The following is a 24259-nucleotide window of genomic DNA, read 5'->3' as shown; positions in this document are numbered from 1 at the left end:
TAAGAATGAAATTAGGAGAGGCAGAAGGGGCCATGAGAAGGCCTTGGCAAGCAGGATTAAGGAAAACACCAAGGCATTCTACAAGTATGTGTAGAGCAAGAGGATAAGACGTGAGAGAATAGGACCAATTAAGTGTGACAGTGGAAAAGTGTGTATGGAACCGGAGGAGGTAGCAGAGGTACTTAATGAATACTTTGCTTCAGTATTCACTATGGAAAAGTACCTTGGCGATTGTAAGGAGGACTTACAACAGACTGAAAAACTTGAACATATAGATATTAAGCAAGAGGATGTGCTGAAGCTTTTGGAAAGCATCAAGTTGAATAAGTCGCCGGGACCAGATGAGATGTACCCGAGGCTACTGTGGAGGGCAAGGGAGGAATAAGAGAGCAGAGGGGAAGAGGGAAGGGTTGATGAGGGTTGAGAGGGCTTTGGAGTCCTTACATTTTTTCTGTCATTCATTCTTTGGGATTTTTCTTCTGTTTCGAGAATGTCTGTGGAGAGCAAAAATATCAGGTTGTATATTGGATACATTCTCTGATATTAAATGGAACCATAGAACCTTTGAACTTGTATGGTAACATATACTTTTCTAATAAATTTTCTTTCAACTTTAAAATGTAATAGCATTGGCTACCTGCATTCAAGATTGTGAAATGTGCCTTGAAGAGACAACATCACTAAATCTGTTTTGTGTTTACACACTAGCGGAGCACACGCATTACCCCTGGGATTTCCTCTCAAGTCAACAACTTATCAGCTTATGGAGATCGAGGAGACTAGCTAAAGACAGAGACTGGCATTTCTGGAGAACCTTTCGCGATGACCCATTTATTTATGAATATAGGTACAGTGAAAGATCCGATGAAGTGTTTTAGATCCATTGTAATCTGGGAGAGGAAGACAACTTGTGCAGTACAAGCCCCACTAACAGCAACATAATAATTGCTAGGTTAATCACTGAGGGACAGATATTACTCAAGTCATATGATCAACTCTCTGGCTTTTCCTGAAAATAATGTTGGAATTTATTTTTTTTTTTTTTTAAAAGCAGTGTTAGCTGGGAGAGTAGAGTCCAAAACATGCATTGTCAAAGTAAGTATATGTCACCATATACTAGCCTGAGATTCATTGTATTGCAGGCATTCGCAATAGAACAAAGATTTACAACAGAATCAATGAAAAGTTAGTCAGCCAGTGGTGTAGTGGCATCAGCACTGGACTTCAAGGCAAATGGTCCTGGGTTCAAATTTGGAGGGCTACTTGCACACTTGCCATCCATTAAAAAGCAGACAAATGCTAAGGAAATGGCAAAAAAAATGCCACCTGATGCACCACAAGGGGTGAAAAGGAGCAACAACATTTTCACAATGAAAAGCTACACACCAAGTATGCTGGCTCTCGAGTTTGATGAGCTGGAATAAACAACGCGGAAGACTGTGACATCGTAACAGTGATCTCTCCCTGTGAAAGGGTGACACCTCTCTCTCTCTTCCCCCCCTCCCCCCGAGAGACAGAGAGAGACAGACACAGAGACAGTGTGCCTCAGGGATCTGTTCTGGGCCCCTTACTCTTGGTGATTTTTATTAATGACCTGGATGAAGAAGTGGAAGGATGGGTTAGTAAGTTTGCTGATGACACAAAAGTTGGAAGTGCTGTGGACATTGTGGAGGGCCAGGTTACAGCGGGACATTGATAGGATGCAAAACTGGGCTGAGAAGTGGCAGATGGAGTTCAACCCAGATAAGTGTGAAGTGGTTCATTTTGGTAGGTCAAATATGATGGCAGAATATAGAATTAATAGTAAGACTCTTGGCAGTATGATGGATCAGAGGGATCTTGGGGTCCGAGTCCGTAGGTGGCTCAAAGCAGCTGCGTAGGTTGACGCTATGATTAAGAAGGCATATGGTGTATTGGCCTTCATTAAGCGTGGAATTGAATTTAGGAGCTGAGGGGTAATGTTGCAGCTATATAGGACCCTGGTTAGTCCCCACTTGGAGTACTGTGCTCAGTTCTGGTCACCTCGCTGCAGGAAGGATGTGGAAGCCATAGAAAAGGTGCAGAGGAGATTTACAAGGATGTTGCCTGGATTGGGGAGCATGCCTTATGAGAATAGGTCGAGTGAACTCTGCCTTTTCTCCTTGGAGTGACAGAGGATGAGAGGTGACCTGATAGAGGTGTACAAGATGATGAGAGGCATAGATCGTGTGGATAGTCAGGAAGCTTTATCCCAGGGCTGAAATGGTTGCCACAAGAGGACACAGGTTTAAAGTGCTGGGGAGTAGGTACAAAGGAGATGTCAGGGGTAAGTTTTTTTTTACTCAGAGAGTGGTGAGTGCGTGGAATGGGCTGTCTGCAACAGTGGTGGAGGCGGAAACGATAGGGTCTTTTAAGAGACTTTTGGATAGGTACATGCAGTCTAGAAAAATAGAGGGTTAAGGGGAAGTCTAGTAACAGACAGACAGACATGCTTTATTGATCCCGAGGGAAATTGGGTTTCGTTACAGCCGCACCAACCAAGAATAGTGAAGAAATATAGCAATATAAAACCATAAATAATTAAATAATAAGTTAATCATGCCAAGTGGAAATAAGTCCAGGACCAGCCTTTTGGCACAGGGTGTCTGACACTCCGAGGGAGGAGTTGTAAAGTTTGATGGCCACAGGTAGTAATGACTTCCTATGACACTCAATGTTACATCTCGGTGGAATGAGTCTCTGGCTGAATGTACTCCTGTGCCTAACCAGTACATTATGGAGTGGACAGGAGTCATTGTCCAAGATGGCATGCAACTTGAACAGTATCCTCTTTTCAGACACCACTGTCCAGTTCCACCCCCACAACATCACTGGCCTTACGAATTAGTTTGTTGATTCTGTTGGTGTCTGCTACCCTCAGCCTGCTGCCCCAGCACACAACAGCAAACATGATAGCACTGGCCACCACAGCCTCATAGAATATCCTCAGCATCGAACGGCAGATGTTAAAGGACAGTCTACTCAGGAAATAGAGACTGCTCTGACCCTTCTTGTAGACAGCCTCAGTGTTCTTTGACCAGTCCAGTTCATTGTTCATTCGTATCCCCAGGTATTTATAATCCTCCACCATGTCCACACTGACCCCTTGGATGGAAACAGGGGTCACCGGTGCCTTAGCCCTCCTCAGGTCCACCACCAGCTCCTTAGTCTTTTTCACATTAAGCTGCAGATTATTCTGCTCGCACCATGTGACAAACTTTCCCACCGTCGCCCTGTACTCAGCCTAATCTCCCTTGCTAATGCATCCAACTATGGCAGAGTCATCAGAAAACTTCTGAAGATGGCAAGACTCTGTGCAGTAGTTGAAGTCCGAGGTGTAGATGGTGAAGAGAAAGGGAGACAGGACAGTCCCCTGTGGAGCCCCAGTGCTGCTGACCACTCTGTCTGACACACAGTGTTGCAAGCGCACGTACTGTGGGGTCTGCCAGTCAGGTAATCAATAATACACCAGGGAAGCATCCACCTGCATCACTGTCAGCTTCTCACCCAGCAGAGCAGGGCAGATGGTGTTGAACGCACTGGAGAAGAAAAAAAACATGACCCTCACAGTGCTCGCCGGCTTGTCCAGGTGGGCATAGACACAGTTCAGCAGGTAGACGATGGCATCCTCAAATCCTAGTCGGGTCTAAGTGTGGCCTAACCATAAGCCGGAGCTGCTCTAGAACAAATCTCTCCAGGGTCTTCATGATGTGGGAGGTCAAGGCCACCGGTCTGTAGTCATTGGAGCCACTGGGTCACTGCGTCTTCGGTACAGGAATGAGACAGGACGTCTTCCACAGCACAGGAACCCTCTGGACACTCAAGCTCAGGTTGAAGACATGGTGAAGTACTCCACATAGCTGGGGGGCATAGGCTTTGAGCACCCTGGGGCTTCTAAGGTAGGGACATGTTTGGCACAACTAAGTGGGCTGAAGGGCCTGTATTGTGCTGTATTGTTTCTATGTTTCTGAGACACAAGCTTCTAAATATAGCTGTAGACATAATGACTTACTGCAATAATTAAAAAATATTTTGTTTAGCAAATAAGATGGCAGAACTAGGATTAAGCAAATGGGCAGGGCTAAGTCAGCAAACAATTATCTAGATAATATTTACAAGATATGTAGGTGATCATTTAAACTTGAGGCGTGTAGGAATTCCTCCTCACAGAGGGAGAGATTAGGGGTTAGACAGATTGGATGTACATATGACAAAGCTAAGCATTGAAACATACAGTGAAATGCATCATTTGTGTCAATAGCCAAGACAGAATGAAGATATGTAAGGTGGCACCAACATACCCACAATTTACTAATCCTAACACATACATCTTTGGAGTGTGAGAAGAAACCGGACCACCAGCAGCAAACCTACACAGTCACATTCAAACTCTTTACAGACAGTGTCAGAAAATGAATCCCGACCTTCCAATTGCTGTAAAGCATTACCCTAACCAGAATGCTACCACACACGTACCTATGTATGTATGGAACTTACTACCCCAGTGAGTTGAGGAGATGGAGGCTTTAAGGATGTAGGAGACAAATTTTTTGAAGGAATGGGAATTGAAGAGAAACTGACACAGACAAGGCCCAGGCAGATCAACCATGGTAAAGAATGAGGACTTGTATGAGGAGCTGAGTGGTCTACCCCATTTCCTTCTGTTTTTCAATGCCTGGACCTAAATGCGAGTGATATAGCAGAAGGGCTCTTTTTCCAGAGAAAGCTGGAATTCCTTGTCACATTCAGCAGTGGAGGCCAAAGTGGAGGGTGACAGGAACTTGATTAGTAAAGGGATCAAAGCTTATGGGGAGAAGAAGGCAGCAGAATTATGGTTGAGAGGCCTTGATGGAATGGCATAGTAGACTTGAGCTGAATAGCCTAATTCTGCTCCTATGTCTTATGACAATTTTGGAGAAATGGAAATTCAGTTCCAAAACCTTGGTTCAGGTCTTCCACCTAACTGAACTGTTGCCATGGCTGTTATCACTAAAACACTTAACCTTTAAATGATAAAACAAATTGTTGATAACAGCAGAATAGGTATAAGACAATACCATACGACAGAGGAGCAGCATTTGGTCATTTTTGGCCCAAGGAGTCTGCTTTGCCACTCGATGGGAGGGTTATGAAGGACTATAGTCCTGGCGCAGGTTGATGTGAGTAAGCAGTTTAAGTAGTTCGGCATGGGCTAGTTGGGCCAAAGGGCTGGTTTCTGTGCTGTACTTTGTTACGACTATATACATTTCTTTTTATACATTTTTTATTCTTTATTTGTTAAAATGTTTTTTTAAAAAGAACTTTTAAAAATTTTAAATTTTTAAAATTGCTACATGACAGAGACTACACAGGGGGAGATAGATGGCAGGAAGAGAATTGATGAAAACAAGTTTTGGAAGCCTTTGTTTTAATAAGAGAGGTTGTAACAAGGGAGGCCAGCCAGGAGATTGTTGGAATAAGTAACTCTAGAGGCTTGGCTGATAGAGAGTACTGTACACAGGGTCAAAGAGCTCAGCTTGGAGTGAGTCAAAACAATTAAAGTTGCAACAGTCTGGTGTAGCCTTAGACAAGAAAACACTCAACTCCATTACACTTTCCAGTCAGTGACCTACTGCAAAATTTCTATTTTTCCAATCACTGTGCAGATTGGGTAGATACTAAAGACTAAACAAGAGAAAATCTGCAGATGTTGGAAATCCAAAGCAACACACATAAAATGTTGGAGAAATTCAGCAGGTCAAGCAGCATCTTTAGAACTGAATAAACAGTTGACTTTTTGGGACAAGACCCTTCTTCAGGACTGAGAAGGTGGGGGGGGGGGAAGGGGAAGGAGGCTGGCTGGAAGGTGATAGGTGAAGCCAGGTGGGTGGGAAAAGTCTAGGGCTGGAGAAGAAGGAATCTGATAGGAGAGGAGAGTGAACCATAGGAGAAAGGGAAAGTGGAGGAGACCTAGGGGAAGCAAGAGGCGGGTGAGAAGAGGAAAAAGGTCAGCGTGAGGAATAGAGGAGGAGTGGGGAGTGGAAATGTGTTCACCAGAAGGAGAAATTGATATTCATGCCATTGGATTGGAGGCTACCAAGATGGAATACAGGGTGTTGCTCCACCACCCTGAGGGTGGCATCATCATGACACAAGAGGAAGCCACACACTGACATGTCGGAATGGAATGGGAATCAGAATTAAAATTTAAAGCTATGCCTTTCCTTAAATTTCTGCAACCAGCCTGCTGAATATTCATAATTACCTTCAATTTTAAGTTTGTCAAGATAGATCTTTGCTTGTTTAATGGTCAGCATGCTGTTAAGCAGCATACAGTTGCAAGAAAAAGTTTGTGAACCCTTTGCAATTACCTGGTTTTCTGCACTAATTACTCATAATGTGGTCTGATATTCACCCAAATCACAGCAATAGACAAACACAATTTGGTGGGGGGGAAGGGAAGGAGGCTAGCTGGAAAGTGAAGCTGGGAGGGTGGGGGAATGGGAAAAGTCAAGGGCTGGAGAAGAAGGAATCTCAAAGGGGAAGAGGGGACCCAGGGGAAAGCGACAGGAAGGTGAGAAGTAAAAGGTCAGAGCAAGGGGCGAGGGGGTGGAATTTGTTTACCAGAAGGAGAAATCAATATTCATGCCTTCATGTTGAAGGCTACCAACACAGAATATAAGATGTTACTCCTCCACCCTGACAGTGGCTTCACCTTGGCCCAAGACAGATGGTGCGATGATGCTTGATGAATCAGTCCCCCAGAAAAGTCTTCAGCTTCTATATCCCTTTCAGAATATCCCAATGCATTTTACACATAACAAAGTCATGAAATGTGGCAGGCAATCTATGCACAGCAAGATCCTAAAAACAGATGTGATTGTGATTGGATAATCCAAGCACTACACAGCAAGGTTTAAATACTAGTCGGGGAAAAGAATTTCTTTCAAACAGTTATGGGGAATCTTTCATATAGATGCAAGGACTCTGGTTCATGCCTTTCAGACTCAGTTCACTGCTGGAGGGGTGAACGTCAGAGCCTTCTTATTTCAAGATAGGAGCGTGACTAGGTCTGACTTAAAGGATGGATTTGGATTGAGTCAGGTTGCGGGTTGAGTCGGTGGTGAGGAAGGCAAAAGCGGCATTAGCATTCATTTCAAGAGGACGAGAATATAAAAGCGAGGATGTGATGTTGCGACTTTATGAATCACTGGTGAAGCATTTGAAGTACTGTGAGCAGCTTTGGGCCTCTTATCTAAGAAAGAATGTGCTGACACTGGAGAGGATTCAAAGGAGGTTCACGAAAATGAGCCTGGGATTGAACAACTTGTCATATGAAGAACGCTTGATGGCTCTGGGCCACAAGAATTCAGAAGAATGAGGAGTGACATAATTAAAACCTAATAAATGGTGGAAGGCCTCAATACAGTGGATGTGAAGAGGCTGTTACCTATGGTGAGAGAGTCCAGGGCCAGAGGACACGGCCTCAGAATAGAGGGGTGTCCTTTTGGAATGGAAGTGAGAAGGAATTTCTTCAGCAAGAGGGTGGTTAATCTGTAGAATTTGTTGATACAGGTGGCTGTGGAGGCCAGGTCTTTATGTATATTTAAGGAAGAGGCTGATAGATTCTTGACTGGTCAAGGACATGAAGGAATATGGGGAAGAGAACAGCAGATTGGAACTGAGAGAAAATATTGACCGACCATGATGAAATGGCAGAGCAGACTTGATGGGCCAAATGGCCTAATTCTACTCCTATACCTTATGTTGCTTGCCCTCTTCCTGTTCCTCAACCCACAACGCTCACCATTTGGCACTTCACTCTTCGATATCCTCATGTAACTGAGTGAAGCACTCAATGAGGCACAAACTTTTTCACAAACATGGCCGTCTACCTCCCAGACAGGGGTGGGGGAAGCCACCTATGTCCATAAGATATAGCAGAAGAACTAGGCCATTCAGCCCATCGAGTCTGCTCCACCAGACAATCATGACTAATTAAGTGCTGAAGTTGTTTTGATTTGTTGTGTTATTGTTGCCACTTGTGTTGTTCTGCTGAACATTGTGGTTATGTTATACTGGCACACTTGTCCCCACCACATCTTTAGGTTGTGTTGGTTGACCAGACGCCACTACAAAGGACTGAGAATGGCTGAGAGGATCATAGGCGTCTCACTACCATTCATCGGGGACATTATCAGGAGCGCTGCGTATACAGGGCTCTTAGTATTATCAAGGATCCACGCATCCATCCAGCATCCTCTTTGACTTTCTACCGTCATGCAGAAGACTTTCTAACATCTTGAACAAAAACAAGAATGGTCAGAATGGGAAATAATTCCTTTCCTCAGGCCATTAGGCTACTGAAACCCCTGCAGCATCGTACTCAAAGTGTCACTAGCTATTTGTTCTGTACCTTACAATATTTAATTTGTGCACTTTAGTTTGTTATTTATGTGTAATCCATTTGTAATGTGTCATTGGTGTTAACAAGTCAAGTTTGTTGTCATTTCACTATATACATGTATATAACCATATAATGTATATACAGACAAGACAACGTTTCTTGGAACCAGGGTATAAAGCACAGTGGTATATACCACACATTTCACTGAATGTTTCAATGTACGTATGATAAATAAATCTGAACCTGATTAACTTGTGTGGGTTGAGTACACTTTATCTGAAATGCTTGGGGCAACAAGTGCTTTGGATTTTGGAATATATAAAGAGATAGCCATCATTTCCAACTGAGAATTTATATGCTATGGGTAAGCAGACTTTATCTTACACTTGTTCATCACAGATATATACTTAGCAGTAAAGAATATCACATACCATAAGTGGAATGAAAATACAATGTGTGCAGGGTAACAGAAGCAGCACAGCACCATCGGAAGAATACCTGAATCAGCTGTTGAACCTACGATGTAGTGTTTTGATTAAAAGGTTACGATACTGTTACGTTCCCAGTAACCGGGTGACTTACCAGCAAAGATAGAGAGGTCCGCTGAAGTCTGATGGTACTATTTTCAAACGTTTTTTTATTTATAAAGGGGCACAAACGTATGGTTAATACAAAACATTCAGATCATATACGTCGTCAAAACTCAATCTAAGCACAGGTATAGTAATAATCAATCAGAAATAAGCTCTATCGTTGTCTAGGGGATAATACTGAGTCCAATGGAATATAAGAGTCACTCAAAATCTGCAGGCTTTCCCGTTTTGGGAACCGCTGGCATTTCACGTGTTGGAGAGAGAGAGTGGTGAGAAAGAAAGAACACTTGCCCGTCGTCTTTGCGAAGCAAATCCCTGTTGTTAGTTAAAACGGTTTTCCTTTGGTTTCAGCCACAGACTCCCGATCCGGAATCTAACGCACGTGGCTTCCTTCAAAATGGCTTCCCGCTCCGACGGGAAGCGCTATCGTGTCTTCTTCGTGTGTCTCCTTGGTGCGTCTGAGGCCCCGCCTCGGCAGCCCACCTTTTATCTGGACTGGCAGGGTTGTAGATGTCAATCAGGGTGGGGGTGAGGCAATCTTTCCCCATCACCCAGCCCACGTTGCCCTGAGGGTTTGCACGTAGTCCAGTCCCTTATTCCACAAAGGTGTCTCCCAAGACAATGGCCATGTCCGTGGCTTTTGTCTGGCTGAGAGGCCAGACCACATTCCAAACCGTAAGGCTTCTCTCTCTCTCTTGCGATTCTCACAAAGGAGGGGGCTGGGGTCATAACAATACACTGTATTTGTAGTCCTGAAGAAGAGTCTTGGCCTGAAATGTCATCTGTACTCTTTTACATAGATGCTGCCTGGCCTGTTAAGTTCCTCTAGCTTTCTGGGTGTGTTGTGTTTGTATTTTACTTTTTTGTAGGTTTTATGTAGGGTATGAAAATGAAGGAAGAGCAGTTGATGTAGTGTATATGGATTTCAGCAAGGCATTTGATAAGGTACCCCAAGCAAGGCTTATTGAGAAAGTAAGGAGGCATGGGATCCAAGAGGACATTGCTTTGTGGATCCAGAACTGGCTTGCCCACAGAAGGCAAAGAGTGGTTGTAGATAGGTCATTTTCTGCATGGAGGCTGGTGACCAGTGGAGTGCCTCAAGGATCTGTTCTGGGACCCTTACTCTTCGTGATTTTTATAAATGACCTGGATGAGGAAGTGGAGGGATGGGTTAGCAAGTTTGCTGATGACACAAAGGTTGGGGGTGTTGTGGATAATGTGGAGGGCTGTCAGAGGTTACAGCGGGACATTAATAGGAGGCAAAACTGGGCTGAGAGGTGGCAGATGGAGTTCAACACAAATATGTGTGAGGTGGTTCATTTTGGTAGGTCAAATATGATGGCAGAATATAGTATTAATGGTAAGACTCTTGGCAGTGTGGAGGATCGGAGGGATCTTGGGGTCCGAATCCATAGAACACTCAAAGCTGTTGTGCAGGTTGACACTATGGTTAAGAAGGCGTACGGTGTATTGGCCTTCATCAATCGTGGAATTGAGTTTAGGAGCCGAGAGGTAATGTTGCAGCTACACAGGACCCTGATCAGACCCCACTTGGAGTATTGTGCTTAGTTCTGGTTGTCTCACTAAAGGAAGGATTTGGAAACTACAGAAAGAGTGCAGAGGAGATTTACAAGGATGTTGCCTGGATTGGGGAGCATGTCTTATGAGGATAGGTTGAGTGAACTCGGCCTTTTCTCCTTGGAGCAAAAGAGGATGAGAGGTGACCTGATAGAAGTGTATAAGATGTTGAGAGGCATTGATCGTGTGGATAGTCAGAGGCTTTTTCCCAGGGCTGAAATAGCTAACACAAGAGGACATAGGTTTAAGGTGCTGGGAAGTAGGTACAGAAGAAATGTCAGGGGCAAGTTATTTTTTAAACTCAGAGAGTGGTGAGTGCGTGGAATGGGCTGCCGGCAAAGGTTGTGGAGGCGGATACGATAGGATCTTTTAAGAGACTTTTGGATAGGTACATGGAGCTTAGAAGAGTAGAGGGCTATAGGTAAGCCTAGTAATTTCCAGTGTAGGGACATGTTTAGAACAAACTTGTGGGTTGAAGGGCCTGTATTGTGCTGTTGGTTTTCTATGTAATCAACATTGTAGACCTGTTCTGGTGTTAGATTTTCATCAGTGACACTTTAAAAATGTAATGCCATTATGTAAGTTATAACAACTATCAGCACTGTAAACTTGTTCTGTTGCTAGATTTTTGTGATCAGCAGATGTTTTAAAAATTTAAAGCAACACACAAAATGCTGGAGGAACTCAGCAGGTCAGGCAGCATCTATGGACAGAGTAACACACACAAAATGCTGGAGGAACTCAGCAGGTCAGGCAGCATCTATGGACAGGAATAAACAGTCGATGTTTGGGCCGACATCATTCTTCTTCAGGACTGAGTAGGGGGAAGAAGCCAGAATAAAAAGATGGGGGGGGGGGGAGAAAAAGAGGGGAAGGAGGCTAGCTGGAAGGTGATAGGTGAAGCCGGGTGGGTGGGAAAAGTCTAGGGCTGGAGAAGAAGGAATCTAATAGGAGAGAAGAGTGGCGTATAGGAGAAAGGAAAGGAGGTGGAGACCTAGGGGAAGCAAGAGGCAGGTGAAAAGAGGCAAAAGGTTAGTGTGAGGAATAGAGGAGGACTGGGGGGGTGGAAATGCGTTTACCAGAAGGAGAAATTGATATTCCTGCCATCGGGTTGGAGGCTATCCAGATGGAATACAAGGTGTTGCTCCACCACCCTGAGGGTGGCCTCATCATGACACAAGACCAGGCCACACACTGACATGTCAGAATGGGAATCGGAATTAAAATTTAATGCCTTTCCTCAAATTTCTGCAACCAGCCTGCTGAATATTCACAATTGCCTTCAATTTTTAGTTTGTCATGATAGATCTTTGCTTTTTTCTGGTCAGCATGCAGCTTCACTGAGGACCAAACTGTACCACAGCATAAAAGCCAGGACCAACAGGCTCCGGGACAGCTTCTTCCATCAGGCTATCAGACAGACTAATTAATGCTGATACAATTGTATTTCAACGTTATATTGACTGTCCTGTTGTACATGCTATTTATTATAAATTACTATAAATTGCACATTTAGAAAGAGACGTAACGTAAAGATTTTTAGTCCTCATGTTATGAAGGATGTAAGAAATAAAATCAATTCAATTCCATTCAATTTGGAATCAGGTGTTCCAATCAATGAGATGAGATTGGAGGTGTGGGTTGTAGAGGTGCCCTGCTCCATATAAAGTCAGGTTACCAACAGAGTCTGCTCTTCTCAAGAAAGATCTGTTTATATGCACCAAGTGTCAGAGTACCTTAGAAGGATTGTAGAGGTGCATGATGCTGGAAAATGCTCTAAAAGCATTTCTAAAGACCTGAGTGGTCACCAGTCCAAGGCAAGTGAAACTGTCTACAAGTGAATGAAACTCAGTCCTGTTGCTACTCTCCCTAGGAGGGGGCATCCTGCAAAGATCACACCAAGAGCACAACATGCAATGCTGAAGGAGGTGAAATAGAACCCAAGGATAACAGGAAGGATGTGGTTACTATAGAAAGAGTGCAGAAGAAATTTACAAGAATGTTGCCTGGATTGGAGAGTGGGCCTTAGGCTGAGTGAATATGGACTTTTCTCCTTGGAGTGACAGAGCTTGAAAGGTAGCCTGATAGAGGTGTACAATATGATGGCAGACATTGATCGTGTGGATGGCCAGAGGCTCCCCCCCCCCCCCCAGGCTAAAATGGTTAACATGAGGGGACATAGTTTTAAGGTGCTTGGAAGTAGGTATTGGGGGGGAGGGAGATGTCAGAGGTAAGTTTTTTCACACAGAGAGTGGTGGGTGCGTGGAATGCACTGCCAGTGATGGTGGTAGAGGCAGATACAATAAGATCTTTTAAGAGACTCTTAGATAGGTAAATGGAGCTTAGAAAAATAGAGACCCATGTTGTAGGGAAATTCTAGGCAGTTTCTAGAGTAGGTTACATGGTCGGCACAACATTGTGGGCCGAAGGGCCTGTAATGTGCTGTAGATTTCTATGTAACAGCAAAAGACCAGCAGAAATCTTTAGAATTTGCTGAAGTCTTTGTTCATGTGTCCACTATAAGAAAAATACTGACTAAGAATGGTGTTCATGGGAGGACACTGCGGAGGAAACCACTGCTGAGTGATCCTTAACCCAATTGAGATGCTAGATATCCCAAAAATATTGAGGAACTGAAACAGTTTTGTATAGAGGAATGGTCTAAAATTCCTCATTGTTGTTTTGCAAGTCTGATCAATAGCTAGAGGAAACATTTGGTGGAGGTTATTGCTGCTAAAGCAGGTTCTACCAGTTATTAAATACAAGGGTTCACCTACATTTTCCAGCATGGACTGTGAATGATTAAACAAATGTGTCCAATATGACGAGTACAATTATCTGTGTGTTATTAGTTTAGGCAGATTGTGTTTATCTATTATTGAGACTTAGTTGAAGATCAGACCTCATTTTATGAGTAATTAATGCAGAAAACCAGGTAATTGCAAAAGGGTTCACCAACCTTTCCTTGCAACTGTATGTTCAATCCAAAACTGACAGATCAACACTTTCAAAACACAATTGGGATCTTCATTTTTCGCTTTTATGTAGAGCTTTTCTATTTTTCCATTAACTTCTGTTGATTACATGAGAGATCACTCCTAGGAACTGTCTGTGGTGTGCAGAAACCTGTGCATCACCTGGGAACCTTCCTAGCGTCTTGTCCGAATTTCCCATTTGTGACATCATGTCAGCACTCGAAAGAAATTCAGAATTTGGAGTTTTTCGGATGAGGGGTGCCCAACCTGCATTATATGTGAAATCTGCCACAGATTTCCATGACCACATGCTAAAGGAGGTGGGTTGGGTATTTTATTGATTAATTTATTTATTTAGCAATAAAGCGTGGAGTAGGCCCTTCTGGCCCTTTGAGCCGTGCTGCCCCAGCAGACCCAACAAACCAAATTAACCCTGATTTACAAACCAATTTACAATGAACAATCAACCTACCTGGTAGGTCTTTGGACTGCGGGAGGAAACCAGAGCTTCAGGGGAAAACCCATGTATTCCATTGGGAGGTCATACCGAGGCATCTCACAGAACAATGCCGGAAGAGAACTCTGAACTCCGGAACACCCAGAGCTGTAACAGCATCACACTAGCCACTATGCTACCGTGGTGCATGGGGCTAGCAGTGCCATCCCATAAAAACTCAAGAGCTACAGAAACACCAACAGAATGGTCCAAAGACCTCATCCCTGGGAAAGGAAGGATACAGGCATAGGGACCAAGGGACCTTGCTTTGTGGATGCAGAATTGGTTTGCTCACAGAAGTCAGAGTGGTTGCAGGTGGGTCATACTCTGCATGGAGGTCGGTGACCAGTGGTGTGCTTCAGGGATCTGTTCTGGGACCCTTACTCTTCATGATTTTTATAAATAACCAGGATGAGGAAGTGGAGGGATGGGTTAGTAAATTTGCTGATAACACAAAGGTTGGGGATGTTGTGGATAGTGTGGAGGACTGTCAGAGGTTACAGCGGGACATTGACAGGATGCAAAACTGGGCTGAGAAGTCACAAATGGAGTTCAGCCCAGATAAGTGTAAGGTGGTTCATTTTGGTAGGTCAAATATGATGGCAGAATATAGTATTAATGGTAAGATTCTTGGCAGTGTGGAGGATCAGAGGGATCTTGGGGTCCGAGGCCATACGACACTCAAAGCTGCTGCACAGGTTGTCTCTGTGGTTAAAAAGGCATATTGTGCATTGGCCTTCATCAACCATGGGATTGAGTTTAGGAGCCAAGAGGTAATGTTACAGCTATATAGAACCCTGGTCAGACCCCACTTGGAGTACTGTGCTCAGTTCTGGTCGTCTCACTATAGGAAGGATGTAGAAACCATAGAAAGGGTGCAGAGGAGATTTACAAGGATGTTGCCTGGATTGGGGAGCATGCCTTATGAGAATAGGTTGAGTGAACTTGGCCTTTTCTCCTTGGAGTGACGGAGGATGAGAGGTGACCTGATAGAGGTATATAAGATGATGAGAGACATTGATCATGTGGATAGTCAGAAGCTTCTTCCCAGGGCTGGAATGGCTAACACGTGACAGCAGAGTTTTAAGGTGCTTGGAAGTAGGTACGGGGTAAGATTATTATGCAGAGTGGTGAGTGTGTGGAATGGGCTGCTGGAGGAGGATATGATAGGGTCTTTTAAGAGACTCCTGGATAGGTATGTGGAGCTTAGAAAAATAGAGGGCTATAGGTAACCTCAGGTAATTTCTAAATAAGTAGATTTTCGGCACTGCATTGTGGGCCGAAGGGCCTGTATTGTGCTTTAGGTTTTCTATGGTTCTAAGTCTTTCAAAATACCCTCGAGTCACCCATCTTCTAATCATATATTCCTAAACATAATATCCTAATCATATTATGCCTCTCCAAATGTTCATAAATCCTGCCTCTCAGGATCTTTTCCATCAACTTACCAACCACTGAAGTAAGACTCACAGATCTATAATTTGCTGGGCTATCTCTACTCCCTTTCTTGAATAAGGGAACATCTGCAACCCTTCAATCCTCAGGCACCTCTCCCGTCCCCACTGATGATGCAAAGATCATTGCCAGAGGATCAGCAATCTCCACCCTCACCTCCCACAGAAGCCTGGGGTGCACCTCGTCCAGTCCCGGAGACTTATCCAACTTGATGCTTTCCAAAAGCTCCAGCACATCCTCTTTCTTAATGTCTGTATGCTCAAGCTTTTCAATCCACTGCAAGTCATTCCTACAAATCACCAAGATCCTTTTCCGTAGTGAATACTGAAGCAAAGTATTTATTAAGTTTCTCTGCTATCTCCTCCGGTTCCATACACACTTTTCCTCTATCACACTTGATTGGTCCTATTCTCCCACATCTTATCCTCTTGCTCTTCACATTCTTGTAGAATGCCTTGATGTTTTCCTTAATCCTGCTCACCAAAGCCTTCTCATGGCCCCTTATTGCTCTCCTAATTTCATCCTTAAACTCCTTCCTGCTAGCTTTATAATCCAGATCTTTATCATTACCTAGATTTTTGAACCTTTCATAAGCTTTTTTCTTCTTGACTAGTTTTTCCAACAGCCTTTGTACACCACGGTTCCTCTCCCCTACCATCCTTTCCCTGCCTCATTGGAGCGTACCTATACAAAAGGCCACGCAAATATCCCCTGACCATTTACCACATTTATGCCATACATTACCCTGAGAACATCTGTTCCCAGTTTATGCTTCCAATATGAAGCCTGATAGCCTCATATTTCCCCTTACTCCAATTAAATGCTTTCCTAGTTTGTTTATTCCTATCCCTCTCCAATGTTATGGTAAAAGAGATAGAATTGTGATCACTATCTCCAAAATGCTCTCCCACTGAGAGATCTGACCCCTGACCAGGTTCATTTCCCAATACCAGATCAAGTACAGCTTCTCTTCTTGTAGGTTTATCTATATATTGTGCAAAGAAACCTTCTTAAACACACCAAACAAACTCCACCCCATCTGACCCCCTTGCACTAAGGAGATGCCAATCAATATTTAGGAAATTAAAATCTCTCACCACAACAACCCTGTTATTATTACACCTTTCCAGAATCTGTCTCCCTATCTGCCCCTTGATGTCCCTGTTACTATTGGGTGGTCTATAAAAAACACCCAGTAGAGTTATTGACACCTTCCTGTTTCTAACTTTCTCCCAGAGACTCAGTAGACAATCCCTCCATGACTTCCTTCTTTTCTGCTGCCATGAGACTATCTCTGATCAGCATTGCCACACCCCCATCTCTTTTGCCTCCCTCCCTGTCCTTTCTGAAACATCTTGTCCAGGACAGAGGATTCTGACAAGCTGCTGCTGACAGTCTATGCTCCAGTAGGGGTAATGGGTTTAATAAGTATTTATGTGTGAGAGACACTAGAAAGGTAGCAGAGGCAATGGCAACTGAGTCACACTGCTTCATAACTCTAACAGTCTCCTGCCTATATACAGGCAGTCCCCGGGTTACGAATGAGATCCATTCCTAGGTCTGTATTTAAGTCCGATTTGTATGCAAATCGGAACAGGTTAGCCTATCCTTCGATGCCTTATGCCATATATGTCAAACTCAAGGCCCGCGGGCCGGATTTGGCCCGCGGTGGAATTATCTTTGGCCCGCGAGATAATATCTAATTACTATTAAAGCTGGCCCCAGTAATCAAAGCGCCTATGGCGTATGATATGGCTAATGCTGAGTTTATTCAGGTACCAGGTTTTCAGGGTTTTTAGTGTTTATTCTGCAGTCTTCTTCATAAGAAATGGAATTTGTAAAGTGAAACACTTTGTAGTTATAGCAGAGACTGAGACACATGAGAGCAGGCTGAAAAAACAGAGGCAACGAAAGCTGCGTTCGCACGCGTCCGACTGGTCCGGCCCGCATGAAGCTGCATTTTGCTCAATCCGGCCCGTGACCTAAAATGAGTTTGACACCCCTGCTTTATGCCCTGGTGCACTTTTTTCCTCTTTCGAAATGTTGGTCCTTTCAGGCATAAGCCAGACTTGTCTACATTAAGTATTTTGTCTGGGAAACAACCTCCCTCCTCAATAATTTCTTCCAACATTTCAGGAAAATCACTCGCAGCACTTACATCGGTACTCACTGTTTCACCTTGCACTTTCATATTATGTAAATTTGCCCTCAATTTGAAACGATTGAACTAACCCCAACTCGCAACAAATTCTTCATCACAGAGTGAAATAAACACAAGATGGGAATTATTGATCCATAATTTTAACTCGTTAACCGTGTCTGTCAACGGAACAGAAACACTGCGGATTCAGCAGCAGCTGCGGGCGGGCTCCCCGAGTCCTAAAGCCCACCTGCACTGAGACAGGTTAAATGAGACACACACACAGTGTTAAATGCAACGTGATCTGACTTAAAATGGCGAACAGCATACTCCTTCCTCGAGCTGATGAATTTTTCATATAGTAGGTTTTATGGCAGGCCGTTCGTAAGTACAAGTGGTTCATAAGTCGGACGTTTGTAACTTGGGGACTGCCTGTAGTACCAATTTATTTTTCACTGTTGACCTTCAGGATAACAAGTGTATAGTGGCCATGCTCCCCTCCACCCCTAGCTACATCATAGTAACATTGACTAAACCCTACAGAGCAAGTGTAAACAGCAAGTTGGCTCCTCAGTACCATTCTCAAATAATGGAAATAAGATGGGAGGTAACTTATTTTGAGTACCTCAGTAAAACTGTCAGCTGACTGTGTAATAAAACAAGCAAATCTGCATTTACCCTGAAGGCAGGTTCTTCTCAAACACATTAAGATTCAAAAGCTCAGGAGGAGATGATACCTTGTCTGCTGGCCCTGACAATATTCACTAGCTGTCTGACCACCGTAGTCTTCAATTTATTTATCAAGGTACAGCTTGGAATAGGCCCTTCCAGGCCTTCGATCCACACCATGCACCAACCCCTGATTTAGCCTTAGGCTAATCACAGGATAACTTACAATGACCAATTAACTGTGGGAGGAAACCAGAGCACCTGGAAGAAACCCATGCAGTCAAAGGGGTGAACATAGAAACTCCTTACAGTCAGCGGTGGGAATTGAACCCTGGCCGTTGGTACTGTAAAGCGTTGTGCTAACCACTACGCTACTGTGCCACCTGTATCTTCTGCCCAGCAAAAGAGGGGAAAAGAGAATGTGCTGCGAAACATTTAATCTTGGTCTCACCCACGATGTTCAAATTGAGAAGCTGTTGGGATCGTATGAACGAAGTACGTACACACAGAACATAACAGCACAGTACAGGCCTTTCAGTTCACAATGTTGTGCTGAAATTTTAACCTGCTCTAAGATCAATCTAACTCTTCCTTCCCACATTGCCCTCCATTTTTGTGTCATCCATGTGCCTAAGTCTCTTAAATGTCCTTAATATATCTGCTTTTACTACCATACTTAGCTGCAAATTTGCTGCTAAAACCACTGCAAGCATTGTGTAAAAATGTAACATTCATGTTTCTAAGTTGAAAGTACATTATCTGAGTGTGTACAAATAATACAACCCTGAGATTCATCTCTGCACCGGCAGCCACAAAACAAGAAACCTGAAAGAATCCATTAAAAAAGACCGACAAATACGCAGAGAGAGAAAACAATGCAACTCGAATAATGTAAACAATAAAAGCAAACAACAGCATTTAGAATGAAATTGAGTCCATAGACACGAAGCCCAGAGCAGTGAGAATAGGCCCACAGCCTCAGCCTCAGCTCAAAGTGCAAATTTAAGACATCGCACAGAAAGTAGTTGCCGAGTCTATTTCCACTCAACGTTCACTCACCACTCTGTAAAAAAACCTACCTTGCATATTCCCAGTGCCTTAAAATTAAGCCCCTTTCTGCTCAATCTATGCCTTTATCAAGTCACCTCTCATTTTCCTTCACTCCAAATAGAAAAGCTCTAGCTCGATCAACCTATCCTCATAAAACCTGGTCTCTAATCCAGGCAGAATTCTGGTAAATCTCCTCTCTACCCTCTCTAGTGTTTACACATCCTTAAAGTGGTGACAGTAAGTGTGGTCTAACCAGGGTTTTTAGAGCTGCAATACAATATATCTAGAATTGTCACATACTTCTCAGCAAGTTTAGTGAGCTGGACTGAGAACGCAGGGTGACTGCACCCTTAGACCTAGGACCGAGTTTCCCAACCTGGGGTCTTCAGACCCCTCGGTTAATGGTAGGGGTCCATGGCATAAAGGTAAAAAAGGTTGTAACTCCGTTAGGAGGTACAAGAAAAATTACATCTCCACATTTTGCCAGCTCCACAATTACACCACCACCAACAGAGGTCAGGAACCTCACACCTACAATGTTGATGTTTGCAGAGATTCAGCATGTTATCTAAAAGTCTGACAAACTTCTTTAGATGTGTGGTTGACAGTGTATTGCCTGGCTGCATTACGGCCTGGTACGGAAACACTAATGCCTTTGAACAGAAAATCCTACAAAAAGTAGTGGTTTCGGCCCAGTACATCACAGGTACATCATAGCCCTCCCAACCACTGAGCACATCTACATTAACCACTGTTGAGGAAAGCAGCATCTGCTATCAGAGATCCCCACCATGCAGAATCTTTTCTCAATCAGATAGAAAGTAGAAGAGCCTCAGGACTTGCACCACCAGGTTCAGGACCAGTTACTATCCCTCAACCATCAGGCTCTTGAATAAAAGAGGATAACTACACTCATCGATTGAGATGTTCCCACAACCAATGATCTCACTTCAAGGACTCTTTATCTTGTTATTTCATGCTCTCTTTATTTATATTTGCACTTGTACAGTTTGTTGTCTTCTACGCTCCATCTTTCATTGATCCTTTTTATAGTTACTATTCTACAGATTTGCTAAGTATGCCCACAGGAAAATGAATCTCAAGGTTGTATGAGATGCCGTGCAAGTACTCTGATTAGCTTGGAACAATTATACACCGGGTATGACAGGGAAATGTATAGACATATTATCCATGAGGTTAGTAAAGAACCACCAGAAAAATAAATAATAAGGTATTCTAGGCTTTACCGTGTCTCCAAGGGTCTTTAGGTTCCACTGCACCAGAAACGATTGCCTCATCTGAGGGAAAGGTTACCCTCTTCACAGCGTGCTTTCCCCGACCGTCTGCAGTGGGTGAGAGTAACGTGGAGTCATCGGGCTGGTCCGGGCTGGGGGGCATCAAGGCAAGCGGATGGGATATGTTGCTTCCAAGAGGGGAGTGCGCATCCAAAGATACATGAGGAGGAGCAAAATGCAAAGGCCAATTGCTGCAGGGCGAAGCTGACAAGCCGTCAGTGTTTACTGCTGTTTGTAACAACTCCTTACTGCCCAATTCCATTTCCTCACATTCCTTCTTCTGGAAATTCACGCTGCTCTCTGCTTCCAAAATTAGTTCAAAATCCTTCTTGACATCATACTCTGCAGGAATCTGTTCAGAGGTGCTCTTAGCCTCCTGCAACACCACACTCAGTTCCAAGGCTTGGCTGTTACCCTCTCTGTCACTTTCCTCAATTCTCGTCTGCTGTATTCTTTTCTCAACAGCTTCATCTTCTAAATTCTTTGCCAGTGAAGCGCTCTGTGTGAACTCCTCTCTCATGCAAACTTCCTGCCTTCCCCCTTGTTCTTCTAGTGTCTTCTCTGTTGTCAGACTATTCACCCCAGGTAGACCAGCTTCTGGGCCCATTCCCTCCATTCTGTTCCCCATCAACAGATCTTTGCCCTCCTTTTCCCCCACTTCTTGTGATGCTCTGTCAGGCTCCTGTGTGGGCACCCTGCTTTCCGCTGCACACAGAGATGCTGCCTCAGTTCTCCCAGTCTCTTCACTGCTTTTCCCTTCAGCTGCCAACACATTCACTCCACCCTGCACCTGCTCTCTCTCCAGCTCAGCTTTTGAGCTCTCAATTTCTAGCAAGCAGTTACCCATTCTATCCTCCAGGCTTCTTCCATTTTGCAAGTGAACATCTTGCTCACCCTCTATCACTTCCGACTGGCTGTTAGAGATTACGCTGGCCTCCACTTCCCTTCGACACCGATGGTTATCATTTCCAGAGCTGAACCCTCCATCCTCTCGTAAAGCAGTACCCCGACTGTGACACCAACCCTCTTCTGCATGGGTATTATTCCCTTCCCGATACCACACCCTTTTCAGGTGGCAGTTACTAACCTCCACCCCTCCCAGATCAGCCTCTTCCACATTGTTGTTACTCTGATCGTGACAAATGCCCCCTCCCAGGTTAGCATTATCACCTTGCTGGTGTGGCTGACCATTAAGACTGTGGCTGATCCTCACCTCCTCCTGATGGGCCTCTCCCCGGTTGTTATTAACCAGACTATGGCAACTACCCAGTATCAGGTTAGCATTACTCTCCTGTTGGAGTGTGGCTATCTTCACTTCCCCTGGAGCACCGTGACAATTGCTAGCTGCCGGGTCAGTGGGGTCCCTATGACTAAAAGGATAGGCTGCCGCTTCAGGGGTATCACAGGCCTCCATAACCTCCCCCCCCCGGGGCCCGGGACAATGTTGTCCTGGACCCTGGGGTCCGAAACGATGCAGCCTCGTACCCCGACCTTGGTGCCACAGTCCCCCTGCCGGGGCCTCGGCCTCTCCGCTGATGCTCAAAACCCCCTGTATGCCTTCCTAGACTATTCCGCTGCTTTCGGTCTCGAGCACGCCGTCCAGCCTCATGAAATCCACTAGAGCTCACACTCCATCGCCTCCAGCCACTGCCGCTCGCAAACTAAATCGATCCGGTTGTTGTCCGGGTGGAGAGGCAACCCGAACTCTGTCTCCTTCTTCCCAGCCGCACTTTCGCCCAACAGCACTGGGAGCGAGCCTGCGTTAAATACAAATCGCCAGCCTAAACATCTCGATTCAGACCACCTGGCGGATTTATATCAACCATAAATATATTTGAAGTGATTCTGGCTCAGTTTTAGTAATTTATCGAACGTCGATTGAAGGTGTCGTCGAATCTGCCGATCGGTTTCTGCTACTCGGGTTCGGCAACCATTTTGCGAAAGAAGTAAACACAACCGGCTTGTCCCGGTCAGCTCAGAGGTTGTGGGTTCGATTCCTAGCGCTGCGCCTCTAACTCGGTAAAAACATCCTAGATCTGTTTAAAATTGCGTTTAATTCCTACTTAAAATCTACATCTTTCAACAGTTCCGTTTCATATCGGGGAATGTGTACAATATACACTCTGAAATTGTTGTTCTGAGCAGCCATCCACGAAACAGAAGAATACCCCAAAGAATGAGTGACAGTAAAAATGATAGAACCCCCAAAGCCCCCTCCCCCTCCCGTACTTACGATATGCGAGATGAAGCAACAAACGAGAGAGAGAGAGAGAGAGAGAGAGAGAGAGAGAGAGAGAGAGAGAGAGAGAGAGAGAGAGAGAGAGAGAGAGAGAGAGAGAGAGAGAGAGAGAGAGAGAGAGAGAGAGAGAGAGAGAGAGAGAGAGAGAGAGAGAGAGAGAGAGAGATCAACAGGTCATGCAGTTTATGTGAGAAGAAAAGGATTTATTTATGTATTGAGATGCAGCGCAGACTAAGTCCTTCCAGCCCTTCGAGCTACATCGAGCCTCCACATCGACTACATACTATCACCCCCTCAATATTAATCAATAAGCTCCAAGACCTAGGCTATGATAACTCCTTGTGCAAATGGTTCCTGTATTTCTTGTAGACCCCAGTCAGTTCAGATTGGCAATAATATTTCCTCCACAATCTCCATCAGTGCGAATGCACGACAAGGCTGTGTGCTTCCTTTACACTTATGACTGTGTGGCTAAGCACAGCTCTGATGCCATATTTAAGTCTGCTGATGACACCACTGGGCCAAATCAAAGGTGGTGACAAATCGCAATATAGGAGGAGATTGAAAATCTGGTTGAGAGGTGCCAAAAAAACAACCTCTCACTCAATGTCAGCAAAACCAAAGAGCTGATTATTGATCAGGAGAAGGAAACCAGAGGTCCATAAGCCAATCCTCTTCAGGCAATCAGAGGTGGAAATGGCCATTAACTGTAAGTTCCTTGGTGTTGTGATTTCAGAGATTTTGTATGTAGTTGCCATTATAAAGAAGACCTCTACTTTCTTAGAAGTATGCACAGATTTGGTGTGTCATCCAAAACTTTGATGAACTGCTATAGATACACAATGGAGAGTATCATGATTGGTTGTATCATAGATACACCAATTCCCATGAATGGAAAAGACACAAAATGTAGTGGATGTAGTCCAGACCATTACAGGAAAAACCCTCCCCATATCTACAAGGAAGCAGTATTCATCATCAAGGATGACCACCATCCAGGCCATGATCTCTTCTCACTGCTACCATCAGGAAGGAGGTATTGGAGCCTTGGATCCCACACCATCGGGTTCAGGGACAGTTACACCATCAGGTTCCCAAACTGGCGAGGATAACTTCATTCATCCCAACACTGAACTGATTCTACATCCTACAGGCTCACTTTCAAGGACTTGACAACTTGTATTCTCAATATTATTTGTTTGTTTGCTTATTAATCATTTGCAGTTTGTCTTCATTTGCACTTTGGTTGTTTGTCAGTCTTTGTGTGTTTGCGTTGTTTTTCATTGATTCTATTGTATTTCTTTACATCTACTGTGAATGCCTGTAAGAAAATAAATCTCAGAGTTGTATATAGTGACGTAAGTA

The 24259-nt window shown here is 44.2% G+C and overlaps 1 protein-coding gene across 1 annotated transcript in view; it reads right to left on the bottom strand.

Moving 5' to 3' along the window:
* Nucleotides 1-22369, bottom strand: part of ppp1r37 (protein phosphatase 1, regulatory subunit 37) — a 134072-nt gene extending 111703 nt beyond the window's left edge. Inside the window, exon 1 of the mRNA XM_073063888.1 lies at nucleotides 20608-22369. Coding sequence (XP_072919989.1) covers nucleotides 20608-22069 — 1462 coding nt within the window. The 5' untranslated portion in view covers nucleotides 22070-22369. The remainder of the gene's footprint in view (nucleotides 1-20607) is intronic.
* Nucleotides 22370-24259: the final 1890 nt, after the last annotated feature.

This window comes from Hemitrygon akajei, chromosome 12 (genome assembly GCF_048418815.1).
Source record: "Hemitrygon akajei chromosome 12, sHemAka1.3, whole genome shotgun sequence".
NCBI lineage: Eukaryota > Metazoa > Chordata > Chondrichthyes > Myliobatiformes > Dasyatidae > Hemitrygon > Hemitrygon akajei.
Note: the sequence above shows the minus strand (reverse complement) of the source record. Positions and strands in the feature narration are given on the sequence as shown.